This window comes from Nycticebus coucang, chromosome 5 (assembly GCF_027406575.1).
Source record: "Nycticebus coucang isolate mNycCou1 chromosome 5, mNycCou1.pri, whole genome shotgun sequence".
NCBI lineage: Eukaryota > Metazoa > Chordata > Mammalia > Primates > Lorisidae > Nycticebus > Nycticebus coucang.
This window is the reverse complement of record NC_069784.1, coordinates 136759766-136777420: the sequence shown is the minus strand read 5'-3', so window position 1 is coordinate 136777420 and position 17655 is coordinate 136759766. Positions and strand designations below refer to the sequence as shown.

Below are 17655 nucleotides of genomic sequence, written 5' to 3'. Positions count from 1 at the left end.
TTTCCATATAATGTCTATTCCTTCCTATGACTCACGCATTAATAGCTGGTTTTCCTGCAATTTAAAACTCTCCATCAAAGGCCTCTCTTCACTGCTTGTTTAAGCAGCAGAGGTGGAGATAAAGTGCTGAATGTTTTGCAAGTTTATATAACATTGTTCTCTTTCCATAAGGAAAACCTTTCGGTAGAGCCCCACCCCCACCCCGTCACTGTCCCTGGAAGTGTGTGATTCATATTACAGAAGTACAGGAAATGAGAGCATGGCAGTTTAAGATGACGAAACTCAAGACACCATTTTAAAATTTCCATTGTTCCTCTGATTGTCTGCTTAGTAACTTATCCAGACAGCTTAGCTCTCGTTCATGTTTGTTTCCCATATTGTGGATACTGAAGCTATCAGCAGCAGAATAAACAGTTACGCTTCTGAATGTTAGTGGAGTCAAAAATGTAGAAAAAGAAGCAGACTAAAAATGTTAAAGTCATCACTATACTTTTTAAACATCCACAACCCTTAATTATCAACAATTCTTTAGCCATACTTAGAAAATACATATCTAAAATTAAAAAAAGGATTCCAGGGCTTCCTTGGCAGATTTCCCATTCTAGATCACATCTATTTTTCTTACATAGATAATGAACTTGCCATCAGTAAATATACAGAAAATTTCACTACAGATAGTTTACAAAACTTTTCTCATATTTACCAAGGAATCTATGATAAGCATAGACAACCATGACAAAAATACACACATCTAAATCCCACGTTTTTCATTTTAATAATAGTTCTTACATAGCTGGGATTCAGGCTTTTATTTTTAACTGCCATTATCTTAATCTGCAGCTGCACCCTCTAATATGGCAACCATGTGGCTATTTCAATTAAAATTAATTAAAATGAAATGAAATTAAAAATTCAGTTCCTCAGTCTCAGTAGGCACATTCCAAGTGCTTAATGGCCACATATGGCCAGTTCTATATTAGACAGCGCAGATGTAGAGTGTTTCCACCCTGCAGAAAGTTGCACTGGACACTGCTCCGGTCTTCAGAGATACCGTGAGGAACGGACCAACTGCATGGGCCACAGCCTGGCTGCCCTGCTGTTTTGGCATGTGGGACAAATGATCACTTCCATGCTCATATCAGTAAGACATTTACCTGTCTCTAACTTACACCTATTTTCTGACTTTATTAGGTTATTTCTAAGATGGCACCATGGAATGCCATGATGGTTTCCAATACAGTGACGATCCGGTCGGCTATTCCAGAGCAAGGAGAAGGAGAAGTTGACAACTTAGGCAGGGACCCCTCAACCAGCAACTGACAGACCGGAATGACCCTGATCTGCCAGGACAACCTCTAGTAGGGTTTAGATTTATGATTTCGGAAGTCTTTCAGAGTCACAGATCTCTCAAAAATCCCATAAAAGAAATGGACTTTCTTAGACTTACTTATGCAGATCATCTCAGGTACTCACAACCCCCACAGGTGAGAGAGAACAGCACTTTCCTTGGGAAGCACTGCTATGCAGAAGTGTTCAGGAAGGGATAAGCTCTGACATCTAGGAGGGATGTTTGCTTGACCAGGGACCTCTGCTCTGCCACACACAGAGTGGTCCAGTGCAGGGTCTTGGTTTTCTGCTTATGGCATGCTAGAAACGCCCTCACAGTAAGCAGGCCAAGCAATAAATATAAATAGAGGGAATATTCACAAGCCTATGTTTAATAATTTCACTGCCTTATTTTCAATGTTATAATTATACAGTTGAAAAGTAGTAATGAAATTCTAAAAGACAGAAGCCTGCAGGTTCTTGACTAAGCTGTTTTCCTGAATGTATGCTATGATACTACTAGTGACAGCAAATAAATTGTTTCATCTTTGTATTACTTTTTAGCTTGCTGAATCAGTACTATAATCAATAGTAGCTTAAAAGAATTAATATAACCATAAAAAGAAAAGCAGTTTATATCCCATCTGGCTGTTGGATTATCAAAGATAAAGGAAAATTATTCATCCCATATTTTTTATTAATAATTTATTTTCAAGATGAATTTTTTTCTAGTCTCCTGACACTTCTAAAAGTAAATACAATTTACTTTTTTACAGGTCAGAATAAATCTGTGTAAGCTATTTTCATGAATACAATTTATGCTTAAGTTATAATTATCTCAAACACCAAAAGCCAAAAGCCACTCTCTCTTTTTATTAAAGGCAAGCATGAAATAAGGTTTATCGAGGAAGAAAAAGATAGGTTTACAGAATAAGGTTTATAAAGCAAGAGAGTTCACCACGGACAGCGACTGGTCCCCATTGTTGTGACAAAGGCCAACCCACCTGCATTTTGTAAAGAATTATGACATATTCTTTTACTCAACAGAAATCAGTTTTGTACCAACTCCGCTGTGTTATCTTGTATAAACCAGCACAGAGACAAGCAAACACAAAATCCACGTAATGAATCAAATATAACTGCACTCCCAAATCACAATAAAATGTTGGAAATATGTATTTATATTAAGACTAAAATATCTAAGTTAGTTATACTTACTATGAATTTTTTCTCGTCACTTGACATTTTCACATAACAAATTCACTTTCTAATAAAGGTAATTAAAAGGAAGATAAGAATATTCTCATCCCATTCCTCCAAGGATTGTTTGGAAAGTTTGAACAATAAGGTTATCACCAGGTTTCTCTTGAAAAGTAATTCGTAATAATTCCAAGTTCAATAGATGAATATCAAGTGACTGCTCAAGAATTAGACAAATTTGATAATGATATGAAAATATTTTAAAAGCAAAATGCCAACAAGTCTTCCACTCTTGCTAGAGAGGAGAAAAGTTAATTGTAACATTTCTTTCTAAAACAAATACTTTCATGAATTCCTGAATCTGATCATTTTATTGTTAACATGAAGGGATGTATTATTAATTATGAACAATTCCTAAATTTGCCTTTAGACACAAGCACTGTACTTTTCAGCTAAATGTGTTCGTTGCTTACTTTAACTGCTATTTGGTCAAAACCTTTCATTCTCCTTGTGATACTCAGATGTGTGCAGCCACTTTGCTCTGTGCAGGCAGAGAAGCCCTTTCAGCTGATAAATATCACCAAAAGCAAAGTCCTGGATAACAAAAATAATTAAACAGCAGAAGCCGCGAGAGATCAGCATTCATCTTTCAAATTAAATGTAAAAGCCTTCTCCAGTTAAGAGATTGGCAAGTTTTTACAAATAACATCAGTGAGCCTTTTAGAAAGAAACACAACCACATTAGAATGGAGTCATTAGGCAATACATTTATTTTGAAGCCAATTAACCTTTTGTCAGAAAAATGTCTGCACTGTCCCGGCTTAGGCAACTGAGGTCAGCCTCTAACAGGGCGCGTGTGACAGCAGCTGGGAGCGGCCCTCCTTGGTATTCTACTCTGCATCTCCTGGGAGCACGCAATCTTGACCTATCCATTTAGGTAATTAAAGCTTCCATTTGGAAGTGTCCTGCAGGAAGGTGAAATTTGGGGGAGATAAATGGCTGTTGCTCTCCGCATCCAGCCGCCACTTTCATCATTTGATGGACTGCCTGCAACAGGCTGTGCTTCTGGCTTCTCATAAAAATAGAGATGAATGGGCCGCAGACAATTCTCCAAGGAAAAGCAATGCTGTCATTTTCTTTTTTGCAGGCTATAATTTAATTGTTAGTCAAGCTGGACGGCTGACGCAGGGGGCTTTCTCTAAGAGCTTACCTCCCATCTCCAATCTTATTTACTTAGCAGCCAAGTTCCTTTGGCCTTGGGAGATATCACCCCGGTGAGCACAGCTGGCCAGCACAGCTGTGCCCTGACTTACCTTCCAGGCTATTTTGTTTCCTTTCGAATCATGCTCAAGGGCAATTGGGAAGTCTCCTCTCTCGTAGAATTTTCGAAATGCTGTGGGCTTGGTTGGTCTTTCTTTAAATGCCCCTGCAACTGGAGGGCCTCTCACCTTAAAAGGAAAAATATATATAGTAGGTTTTAAGATATACTAATATACTAAAAAATCCCCAATGAAAAGATTCTTTTTTTTTTTTTTAAGATTTCAGTTTGTGTAAAACATGCTGGAAGATAAAACCACATTATTTCTTATAGAATGGAAGATCTTATGTCAATACAAACATCTGGAAAAAATTACTTTATAATCACTATTAAAGGTCTACTTTATTTCAAGCTACTTTAGAAAGCTTTCTCAGAAAATGTCACTTAAAATATCACTTCATGAGGAAGAAAAGCAAGACTGTAAGGAAAACATTTCAATAAAGGTATCTATGTTGAGAATGGTAAAATGTTTAAAATTTCTAATAATTATAAATTCTAATCTTAAGTCTGATATCCTTTGTGGAATACTGAAGTACTATATTTAAAATATTTTTTTCAGTCTTTCTACATATACATAAAATGGTGGGATATGTTTTCATTATATGAATAGTAACAAAAAAACTATAAAAATGTAATATAAAATTAATTATGAGAGCATTTAGAGGGGAAAAAAGGTAGCCTGTTATTGTGTGTATAGCGTATGTACACTCATTAATCTGTGTACTATACACAAGAAAATGACATTAGAATAGAGGAGAATCTTCTACTTCTAAAACTGAAACTTTCATTATACAAGAAATATCCCCCCCCACGGAAATATTTCCTATGGAGTTATTCATATTGAGTACATCTTTTAAATCTGCATTATTTACATTGGAGCTTATTCAATAGGTTATACAATTCAAACTGATAAGTAAACTGCTCAGTAAATTAGGGTCTACCATCTTGTTCCTTCATACAGTCTGATTTTTTTTTTTTTTTTTGTAGAGACAGAGTCTCACTTTACTGCCCTCGGTAGAGTGCCGTGGTGTCACACGGCTCACAGCAACCTCCAGCTCTTGGGCTTAAGCAATTCTCTTGCCTCAGCCTCCCGAGCAGCTGGGATTACAGGCGCCCGGCACAATGCCCAGCTATTTTTTTGTTGCAGTTCAGCGGGGGCTGGGTTTGAACCCGCCACCCTCGGTATATGGGGCCGGCGCCCTCCTCACTGAGCCACAGGCGCCGCCCCAGTCTGATATGTTCTTTACATATTGTCTTCCCTTGCTTGTAAATAAAAATGCAAACACTAGTCATTTCATATATTATTTAAATAAAATCATGGTTATTTTGCTAATATTTAATATGGTTAGAGAAATATAATTTAACTAAAGTTATTTGATGTTAATTTTTACTATTTTTGTTAACACTTTAATTTTAATAAACACATTAAAGTTTATGAAAAAGATATCAATATAATAAATAACATTAGATATGAAAACATTATACCTAATGCATATGTAAAGGAATATTATTTGAAACTGAGTGGGATATTAAGAAATGTCGTCTTAAAGTGATTGGACCCTGAAGTGGTGTTGAAGAGAGAGGTAATAAACGTGAAGGCCTTCATTAGAGTTTAGAACTGACTCCACTACATAGGACATTATTCCCAGTATAGAGTTACATAAGTAAAGTTCTAATCGAAGGGAAACTGGGCATCACCAGCAGGAAACAAGATTTCCCCTTACGCACTGAAGATTCAGCTACATGGACTTCTGTCCAGGCTGCCCATGTGGTCTCCACTGACACTGCTGGGCTTTTAGTCCCCCTCACTGTTCCAGTGGAGATGAAATTCCCAGTGCTTCATTTTAAAAGCTGAAATACAGCCGCTATTCACACATTTTATTACCTGCAAACCACCCTTTTCAGATTTTTCTAGTCAAGTAATTGTTTTTGCCATCCATAGTAAGCTTCCTACTAATTGGCCTAAAGTTTGCTTGAGAGTATCGATCTTTCTCCCTTTTTCTTAGCATTTCTTTTAAAATCAATTTCTATTTTCTTTTGTCTCTTATATATAAGATTGAATATATTCTTTCTTATTCTGAACTCAAAATTCTGAATGTACAAAATTGTGAAGGAATGAACGTTTCTAAGAAGGCCTAGAAAGGTCCTTTTAAACTTTTTTCTTGCAACACATTTTCATGCATCTCTACAGGAGCTACTCCATGAGTCTAGTTCCATGGAAAGAGAAATTTAAAAGAGAAATTTACAGAAGCATCCATAGAAATATGTCATCTCTCTGCAGTGAGGAATTTTTTTCATGAGTCTCTGTTTCAGCTATTTACTTATCTTTAAACTCTTTATAACGTTTAGATTCTGCTATAGATCCATCCTAACTTAACTCTTTGCAGCTCAAAAGTTGTAATTTGTAAAAACCACTTAGAATGTCTCAGATCTCAAAGTGTATTGTGGTACTACCTAATTCTATGCAGATGCCTTGTCATTAGGGACCTAGAGGATCCTTTTTCTGTTCCAAATACACATGAATCCACCCATGCTTTGTAGGAGGGCATAATATACTTCATTCCAAATAATTCCAAAAATCTGTACATGAAAAATCAAGTGAAATAATTCACTCTGGAATGGTAATAAACATATTATTAGAAACCACACAGAGAGTTATAGCTTCACTAAACAACTTTTAAAACAAGCAAAAATAAGGTTGAAAATTCTTAGGTAAGTTTCATATTTGTAGAAGAAAAAACATTGTAGATTTGATTTTATGTCTTAAGAATTTTACTCCAATTTACTATAAATAATATAAAGCAAATAAGGAACCCATAAGTCAAACTAGATTTGTGGGGAAATGCAATTAAGATTTGCCTGAATGGTGGGGGCAATCTGTAAACCAATTAGGAAGAATGGATGTCACAGCAGAATGCTTTTAATAAAATCTAATGCACTTGGGAACCAAGATATTGAATGCAGTTTGAAATGACTGCAGATGACAGAGTACTTTACAGGCCTGCTTTTACTGAAGGTGGTGTAATGGATTTAGGAGTTAGACCACAGTGTTTGTCACATGGTCACAAAACTAATAATAAATAAGAAGAAATTTAAGGCTCTCTAAAATTCTTCATCATACAGTTTGGCAATTTCCTTTTCATTGCTTTTATTCTTTAGCATAAACTAGAGCTTCTAAAAAAAGATTTTTATAACAAGCAGGAAATCTACATTATGTTATTGTAATTGGTCCATTTAGCCAACTCACTAAAACATTGAAATAAGATACAATGATAATAATTTCTTATTTTCATCAACTTGAACCTGAAATTTCAATTCATGAAAGTGCTACTGTTGTACAGTTGGTGGGCAAGACCTGTGCTGCTTCTGACTCACTTAGATAACGGATTCTCATCCAGCACTGATAAATTTGTTACCATCAGCCTAGGCTTCTGAGTGAGAAGTAGTGTCTGCCCAGTTGTAATTGCATTTACACATCAGAGATCTTACAATACCTACGGTCATCAACTGCCCAGGAAAGTGCTCACAATTTTAATTAGTATAAGCTAATTTTATTGTAGTAGAAAATAGAGCATCTCAACAGCAAAAGTGAATTCACACTGCTAAGTAACATAATAAGTTTTAACAATGTAACACTTTAATAATATTAGATCATCAAATATGAAATGTCCCAATTTTGAATCTAAAGTTTAATTTATTCTATCTCAAAGAGGAAGCAGCAGGATTAATCAAAGCATGAGTCAGCATAGTTTTGCCATCTTAACAGTAGCTGGTTTATGCTAGAAGTGGAGAAGCCTGGAGAGTGAGTAGCGATGAAACTGAGAAAGGCATTTTCCAGGGCTCGTTGAGAACTGAATATTTTTCCTTATAAAAAGTGGTCCAAAGCCTGGAAGAAGTGGGTGGTAGTCAGTTGGTTCAAGGTTTGATGAGTATGGCGGATGACAGTTTCCAAGTCCAGCTTCGTAGTTTGAATAGCATTGTTTGACTGGCAGCATTGTCTTCTAGAAGGATTGGCCCATCTCTATTGACTGATATTGGCTGCTTACTCACAAGCATCCTCAGCATGTTGTCCAACTGGTTGCAGTAGATGTCTGCTGTAATCAACTTACCGGGTTTCATGAAGCTGCGGTGGTTAAGCCCAATCTGGACCACCAGACAGACACCATCAGCTTTTTCTGATGAATATTAGGTTTGGGACTGTATTTTGGCACTTCATCTTTATCCAACCATTGTGCCAAACACTTGCAAATGTCAAAAACAATCCACTTCTCATCATGTAACAATATGGTACAGAAATGGTTTGCCATTATGTTGGGACAAAAAAGAAAGGTAAGCTTCAAGTTGATTTCTCTCTTGACACTTGTTTAATTTGTGTGGAACCCACCTATCCAGGTTCTTTATCTTGCAGATTTGTTTCAAATGGTCCAATATTTTTAGAATAGTAATGGCATGAAACAGCAATGTCAAACCTTGCTGCTAATTCAAGTGTAGGTAGAGACTGATTTGCTTCCACTACAGCTTTCAGCTCATCATTATGCACTTTGGTCTCAGGTTGTCCACGTGGCTCAGTCTTAAGATTAAAATCACCAGAATAGAATTTCTCAAACCACGGACATACTGTGAATTCATTCATCCTTCCCAAACACTTTGTTGATATTTTGAGCTGCTGTGCTCTGTATTTGTTCCACTATGGAACTCATATTTGAAAGTAACATACATTTTTGTCTCATCTGTGGTGTCACAAAAACTGCTATTAAAAAAAAAAAAACCTTGAAAGATAATTCCAAGCAAAAACATACATTTGAAAGGATGAATACTTTCACAATAAGAATAAAACAAAAAGTGTCAAAGTGAAATGTCATAGGTATCAACTGTCAAACTTAGTACTTAAGGACATTGGACATTTCATACTTAATAACCTAATATAACACTGTATCATCATAGTAAGAACGAATAAAAGATATGAGCCTTATTTATTAAAAATAAATATATGCACATCTCATTTTATTGTGCTTCACTGTACTGTGCTCTGCAGATACTGTCTTGGTTTTACAAATTGAATGTTTGTGGCGACCACGCATTGAGCAGATCCACCAGTGCCATTTTTCCAACACCATCTGCTCACTTCATAAGTCTATGTCATGTTTTGGTAACTGTCACAATATGTCACAGTATGTCACAATTTTTCCTCATTATATCTGCTACAGTGAATTGTGATCAGTGATTTGATGTTACTATTGTAATTGCTTTGGGATGTCACAAAGTGCAGCCATGTAAGATGGAGAACTTAATTGACAAATAAATGTTGTGTATCTGGCCTGTATCTTCTGCTTGTTTTCGTGTCCTTGGGCTTCCCTATTCCCTGAGACACAACAATATTGAAATTAGTGCAATTAATAACCCTAAATAATGCCTTTCAGTGTCCAAGTAGAAGATAGTATTCGTGTCTCTCATTCAAATCAAAATCTAGAAATGATTAAGCTCAGTGAGGAAGGTATGAAAAAGCCAACATGAGCTTCAAGCTAGGTCTCTTGTGCCAAACAGCCAAGTTGTGAATGCAAAGGAAGAGTTTTTGAAGGAAATTAAAAGCGTTACTCCAGTGAACACATGAATGATAAGAAAGAGAAACGACCTATTGCTGATAAGGAACAAATTTTAGTAGTCTAGATAGAAGATCGAACAATGCACAACATTTCCTTAAGTCAAAGCCCAACTCAGAGCAGGGCCCTAACTCTCTTCAGTTCCATGAAGTCTGAGAGAGAGGTGAGGAAGCTGCAGAAGAAAAGTTTGAAGATAGTAGAGGTTGGTTTGTGAGGTTTAAGGACAAGAGCCATCTCTGCAACATAAAAGTGCAAGGTGAAGCAACAAGAGCTGAGGTAGAAGCTCCAGCAAGTTATCTAGAAGATCGACTAAAGTCCTTGGTGAACCTGGCTACACTAATCAATAGATTTTCAGTGTGGACTACATACCCTTCTACTGGAAGTAGATGCTGGGCTTTCATAGAGAGGAGAAATCAAAGCCTGGCTTCAAAGCTTCAAAAGATAGGCTGACTTACTTGTTAGGGCCTAATGCAGCTGTTCATTTACAAATCTGAAAATCCTGGGCTGACTTTCTTATTAGGGCCTAATGCAGCTGTTCATTTACAAATCTGAAAAACCAAGAATTATGCAAAACTGACTCTGCCTGTGCTCTATTAAGGAAACAACAAAGCCCAGATAACAGCCAATCTGTTCACATCATGGCTACTATTTTAAGCCCTCTGTTGAGACCTACTGCTCAGCAAAAGATTAAATATTTCTGCTCATTGACAATTCATCTGATCACCCAAGACTTTTTATGAAGATGTACAAGGAGATAAAAGTTATTTTCACGCCTGCTAACACAGCATATGCTCTGAAACCCATTGATTGAGGAGTATTTTCAATTTCCAGGTATAATTGTTTAAGAAATACATATTGGGCAGCACCTGTGGCTCAAAGGAGTAGAGCACCAGCCCCATTTGCCGGAGGTGGTGGGTTCAAGCCCAACCTCAGCCAAAAACTGCAAAAAAAAAAAAAAGAAAAGAAATACATATTGTAAGGCTATAGCTGCCATAGATGGTGATTCCTCTGAGGGATGTGGGCAAATTAAATTGAATCCTTCTGGAACAAACTCACCATTCTACATGTCATTATAAATACATTTGTGATCTCATGAGAGGAAACTCAAAATGTCATCATTAACAAGAGTTCAAAAAAGTTGATTTCAATCTTCATGGATGACTTTGAAGGGTTCAAGAATTCCAGGAGGAAGTAATTAGCAAGAGAACTAAAATTATAGGTGGAGCCTGAAGATGTGAATGAATTGCTACAATCTCATGATAGAACTTTAATTGACGAGGAGTTGATTCTCATGGATGAGCAAAGAAAGTGGTTTCTGGAGATGGAATCTACTCCCAGTCAAGATGCTGTGGGCACTGTTGAAATTACAAGAAATGATAGTGACAATAAAACACAAATTTAGTTGATAAAGCAGCAGTAGGATTTGAGAAGACTGACTCCAGTTTTGAAAAAGTTCTACCATGTATAAAACGCTATCAAAGAGAATCACATGCTACAGAGCAATCTTTCATGAAAATGACAGCCAATTTACGGGGCAAATTTCACTGTTGTCTTGTTTTAAGACATTTCTACCACCATCCCAATCTTTAGCAACCACCGCTGTGATCAGATACCAGCCATCAAAATTGAGGCAAGATGCTTCATTAGCAAAAAGATTTTGAGTCACTGAAGGCTTAGATTATCTTTCACATTTTGCACAGTATTTTTAAATTAAGGTATGTGCATTGTCCTTTTAGGCATAATGCCATCACACACTTAGATGCACTTGGGAACAAAACAATGCACATGACTCTGTTGTGGTATTTGGTTTATTGTGGTAGTTTGGAACCAAACCTGCAGTCTCTCCAAGGTACCCCTGAGTATAGAGCCAGGCTCTGCGCAGTGATGTTTCAGTCAACCTCAATTGCATCTATGCATGCAGTGGTCCCATAAGGTTATACTACCAAATTTTTACTGTTTTTTTTTTTTTTTTTTTTGAGACAGAGTCTCACTATGTCACCCTCAGTAGAGTGCTGTGGTGTCATAGCTCACAGCATCCTCAAACTCTTGGCTCAAGTGGTCCTCTTGCCTCAGCCTCCTGAGTAGCTGGGACTACGGGCACCTGCCACTACACTCAGTTTTGTTTTTTTTTTTCTTACTTGGCTACTTTGTAGAGATGTGTGTCTTGCTCTTGCTCAGGCTGGTCTGGAACTCCTGAGCTCAAACAATCCACCCACCTTGGCCTTCCAGAGTCCTGGGATTACAACTGTGAGCCACTGGACCTGGCCATGTTAGATATGTTTAGATATACAAATACCATGGTGTTACGACTTTCTACAGTCATCAATACAATAACGTGTGGCACATGCTTGAAGCTCAGGAGCAACAGGCCACACTGCTAGCGTCAGTGTGTAGTAGGCTATGCCATCTAGGTTTGTGTAATTATACTCTGATGCTTGCACAAAATTGCCTAACAATGCATTTCTCAGAATTTCTTCCTATTGTTAAGAGCTGCATGATAGTATTTCACTAAATATTCAATATGTAGATAAACATACTATACAGTCTTTAAAAATCAGGCACTACACGTAATAGTGGGTGGCAGGGAAAACTTCAAGTGGTTCAGGTCACACATTTTAGGTACTTCAGTCACTCTCTACCAGGATGGCCCAGCGTCAGAAGAATGGAGAGTCAGTATGAGCATCCAGATTTTATTGCACTGGTCTAAACATAAGATGACAAAAGCCTTAAATTAAATCAGGGTGGCACTGAGAATAATAAAAAAATGCCCTAATACTGTGTGCATTGTTTTGCCAACATTATTGCTATCAATTTTCAACGAAACCATTTAAAATGTGGTTAAAGACAAGGAAATAAAAGAGGTTAAATAATCTGTCGGAAATCACAGTGTTAGTAAATACTAGAAATCGATTGACAACAGACAATCTCTGGATTTCTATAGGACATATCCTATGGGAAATACAGGAAAATTTAGTAAAAAATCTAAAGGAGAATTATCTAGGGCAAAGGAAAGCTAGAGGCAGAGATGGAGCTTTGATTTAAGACTATTTAGTCTTTAAACAAAGAGTCTGTTTGTTTAAATTATGTAAATAGTAAGAAACTACAGAATGCTCGCAGGAAAATCTTATTAAAACACTTAGAATTTCTCCACTTTTTAATAATTTTGTGCTTTCTCTTCTAAATATTTCAAAGACATAATCCTGCAAATACCACATTTTTACAATTTTATGTCATTTCCACTTAGTGTACTTTTTTACTTAGGGTAAGATGTCTTGATGTTGTTGCTACTGATATCAAAATTTTATTTTTCATGGCCAAGCAATATTTCACCAACTATTTGTAATTACATTTGGAACTTATATTATTTCTATTTCCTATTTTTTGTCTATTGTAATTACACTGTATAAACATTTCAGGCATATGACATATTTTATATTTTTTAGACAGAGTCCCCTATAGGAAATAACAAAGGTAAAATTTATATATATATATTATGATTCTTGATAAAATTATTTGCTAATTAAAAAAGAGATCAGGTCTTCCTTTAGTTCCATTTAGATTACTGTTTAACTGATGAGGTTGAACGTTTTCTCACCTTAGTATAAATGTTATATACCCACATTTGTGAATGTATGTCTTTTCCACACTAATGTCAATTTGTATGAACTCTTCATACTGAAAGATACTTGGTACTAGTTGTGTTTACTGAAATTATTGCTTTATCGTTTTTGTTTTCCATTTAGTTAGCATTTAAAAGTTTCACATTTTTTGTAGGAAAGTCTCTGTCTTGATCTTATTTGTCCTTTTTGCATCCACCTTGACTGTTCCTAGATCATTTCTCTGTGTGCTGCACAATGAATGAATATTCTAGCAGGCTAATTAAATCATATCTCTCATCTGCTTAAAACTCATACATGATTTCCCATTGACATGCTGCACAAAGACATTGCAAGCTGACTGTCAATCTCGCTAGTCATTCCAACAAAGGCACCACAAGCATTCGTCAAACCAGGATTCTGGTAATCTTAAATATGCCCTGTGTCTCTTTGGTGCCTGTGATTTTGCTGTTCCATCAGTCTGTAATTCTCCCTCGTACCCTTACTCCTCTCTTTTCTCTAACTACTATTTGCTTACTTTTAAGACTCAGCACAAACCTTGCCTAACGAACCATACACCTACCCTGGAGATCCTTTCTCATGATGATCTTGCAATGCCTGTGGAGCTAACAACTAGAGTGGCCATCAGACAACTGGACAATCTCTACAGGGATTATAAGCCACTGACAAAGTTTGGCTGTGATGAAGACATAGGTTTGACCTATGGAAACTGTAAACTTTTCCCAAAGGGGGAGTATATTGTGGGGAAAATAATGAGAAACTAAGACATTACCTGAATGTTTAAAAATAAATGTATTCCACAGAAGACTAGGAAGAATGGGAACGAGAAAATGGGGGAAGGGATGATATCACAGGAATCAATAAATGAGAGAATCAAGTTTATTTTTTGGTTTTGTGTTTTAATAATATAGGGAGATCATTAAGAAAAATATTGAAAGCATCTATCTGAAAATTAAAAAGCAATATTGGCACGATGTGGGAGAAGCCAGACTGTTGTGCGTTAAGGAGTAAACGTAGATTCAGATATAGTCTATAGGAGCCTTTCCACCCTTTGGGATGAGTTGCTAGCAAGGTGTGATTGTTGGGTAAAGTTAATGGTGATTGGAAGTGGGAAAAGAGAAGAAAATTAGTGGACTATAACTTGGAATTCAGTGATGGAAGCAGACTGGATTTTCATGTAGAAGATGTGTATAACTAATACACTTATCTAAAATGACTCAAGGAACTTGTGAAACACAGGTTTGTCAGTGGTAGGAACTTATAATCTGAATTCAGGGACCTATGGTCACATAAACTATTTATTAGAAACAGAGTTTTGAAATTAGCTATAAAATCAATTTTATCTGTATCATTCATTCATTGAAAACATATGAAATATATTACATTCACAAGTTACGAGGCTTGGTATTATTGCAGATAAAAAAGACAAGTCAAATACATTATCCACAAGATATATATCATGTAGGAGAAGAGATAAGAATATCCTTTAGAATCTGCAACAGAAATAAGAATGTGGAAAGCGCCACAGAAAGGTATGTAAAATTCTGCACACTCAGAAGACAAACAACCTGGATTCGAAGGCAAAGTTCCTTCTAATTAGGAAGTGGTACTTAAGCTTTTTAAAGTGTCTAAACTCTTCAGTGAATCCAGACAAAAATATATTGTCATTTCTTATAAACTGAATTCTGTACTATTTTAATTGTATACCATTATCAGGGGATTATGTTTGTTATTCTCTGTATTTGTCCATTTACAGTTTTTTAGTTAGTAACAGTAAAATTAGAATTTATCTGTCTGAATTTTAATTTCCTAGATTTATGTAATTATCAATTATTACAATTTTATAATCAAGTTATTTAATACAATCTTATAATCAGAAGTTCACTGTTGGTGAGATCAGTACATTTTTATCTCCTATGTGAAATCTCACATAATAAAATCCATGTTTCTTATTTTGAAACTCATTTGTAGAAATGGAGAAGAGTTGGCTCAAAATATAAAGCTTCTGTAATGCTTCAAATAATTTAGTCTGAAGTACTTGCAGAGGCTAGTTTAAATATGACTAACATAAATACAAAGTAAAATTAACATACCGAATAGCAAATTACATTTAAATTACTGATGTCATGCTCATGCAATGGTTATAGAAAAACATAACTGACGATGCAGTTTTAAGATAGGTAGAATGAGAAAGATGTATTGTTAGTTTTGGATAGTAATATGCAGTAAAATGACAAATATTTCAATTAAAAAATTTAGAACATTTTGGAAATAGATTAAGCTTTTCTGCTTGACAATACATTCTTCCCTGCCTTGTTTCTAGAAGGCTGTGTGGAGCTCGTGAAGATCCAGACCCTCCAGAAGACAGCGGAGTGCAGGCTGGACCCCCAGGCTTGGCTTCCTCATCCATCAGAGCACAGAATTCTACTGACTGACCTCTGAGATTCCTCCTACACCCCTGTAGCCTAACATGCATATTTATTAATTCAACAAATCTTGAGGCCTCATAATGTTTTCTGAGAATTCACACACTTTTAGAGCTAAGAGGAACTTCAAAGAAATAGCACATAACTCCTTGTTTTACTCTTGATAAACTGAAATCCAAATGAGTTATGGAAACATAACCCTGGTTTACATTTCAAGGCTTGTAACTACCTGCTTTCCATGGTAGTTACCAGACTTCTTTCAGGCCAGGATCCAATAACAAATGTGTAGTCCACATAATTTAAAAAATGCCTCTGCAGGAACTGTATAGCGTAAGGAAGTCTCAAAGACTGCTGTGTAAATTATGGTATGCCATTTAAAATTCATAACTGAACTGCAACACACTTGGAAGTAAGCTTTTATTTCAAAATATTGTCCATATCGTCTGAAGTTGTCCTGAAAGCAATGGTTAGACAACGAAATTTCTTATAAAACTATTTTTGTTTAAAATAACAGGCAGCAGTGGTCCTTTAAATTTTCCATTTTAGGAGAAAATAGAAAGACTGATCGCCTTTCCTAACAGAATGAGATGCAAAAAGCAAAAAAAAAAAAAAAAATTTTTTTTTTGGACAGTTAAAGTCTAAAAAAGTTTACTTAAAAGCTTCCCTCTTCTTGTAGTTAAATACAGAAAAAGATCACATATTCAAGTGCCCAATTGTGATTCTCACTATCAACTTGTCTCTGTGAGTCATCAGAGACTTCAATTTAGACTGTGCTATTTACCATCTGTCTTGTAGAACTGATAAAGCGTCTGAACGACTGAGACAGCTTGGCTAATACACTGTCACACCCAACACTAAGGGCAGAGAAATGAGCGAGCTAACTGTGGGAGAGAATATAAACAGGTAAGAGCAAAGAATAAAATATATTTCACACTTCTAATGCTTTTAACATTGCAAGATGGTAAAAAGTTTACATCTAAACATATATGTTCTGTATCTTACAATAGAGTTATTTCTTACTGAACAATTGGAGTAAAATGTTACTTTTGAATATGTGTATGATGCTACCATTCGCATCTTACATATCATGTGTATTTTAATAAAACATTTGAAAATCTTTGTGTTCTAATGACGAAAACTGATATTCTTCCAAAAGAACTAGCTATGTAGTAGAAAACAATTTTTAGACCTGTCTACAATAAAAGGCATTAATATTAGTAAAAAAGAGTTCTACTTTCCCATCAGTTTCCTGGCTCCTTCTAAAACAGTGGTTTTCTAACAAAATGAGATGCAAAATTTTTTTTTCTAACCTTCTAATTGCATTCTAACCTTCCTAATGCTTCCTAATGCCACGACCCTTTAATACAGTTCCTCGTGTTGTGGTGACTGACCCCCAACCATAAAATCGTTTTTGTTGCTACTTCATAACTGTAATTTTGCTACTATTATGAATCATAATGTAAATATTTGATATGCAGGATGTATTTTCATTGTTACAAAGGGGTCGTGACCCACAGGTTGAGAACCGCTGTTCTAAAATAAAGCACAACTAACAGAGGTGTTAAATACCCTGATTATCATTTAGGCTCTAATGATCAGATAAAGCAAGAAAGAAATGCACAAAGCATAAGATCACACATACAAAGCACACTTATTACCCCTTAACTGGGAGTAATACAGCAAGAAACCCCAGCTTGGAGTGCTGTCAGTCGACACTGTGGTTGCCACGGCGGCCCGTTCAACAATGAAAGAAATGTGAAGAGCGTGACAGGAGCAGAAGGAGTGAGGATCCTCCTGAGCGACAGCAGTGCTGCCTTCGCTATTCAGGTGCACAGTGTCTTCGCTTTCATTTACTTATTATTATTATTATTGTTCAATCACAGCTGTGTACATTAATGTGATCATGGGGCACCAGACACTGGTTCATAGACCGTTTGACACATTTTCATCACACTGGTTAGCACAGCCTTCCTGGCATTTTCTTAGTTATTGTGTTAAGACATTTACATTCCACATTTACTAAGTTTCACATGTACCCTTGTAAGATGCACCGCAGGTGTAATCCCACCCATCCCCGTCCCTCCGTCCATCCTCCCCCCTCCCTCTTCCCCTTCCCTATATTCTTAGGTTATAATTGGGTTATAGCTTTCATAGGAAAGCCATGAATT

The 17655-nt window shown here is 36.2% G+C and overlaps 1 protein-coding gene across 1 annotated transcript in view; it reads right to left on the bottom strand.

The window, feature by feature from the left end:
• PACRG (parkin coregulated) overlaps positions 1-17655 on the bottom strand; it is a 495283-nt gene that overhangs the window by 411389 nt on the left and 66239 nt on the right. The window contains exon 2 of the mRNA XM_053591298.1: positions 3840-3974. Coding sequence (XP_053447273.1) covers positions 3840-3974 — 135 coding nt within the window. The remainder of the gene's footprint in view (positions 1-3839; positions 3975-17655) is intronic.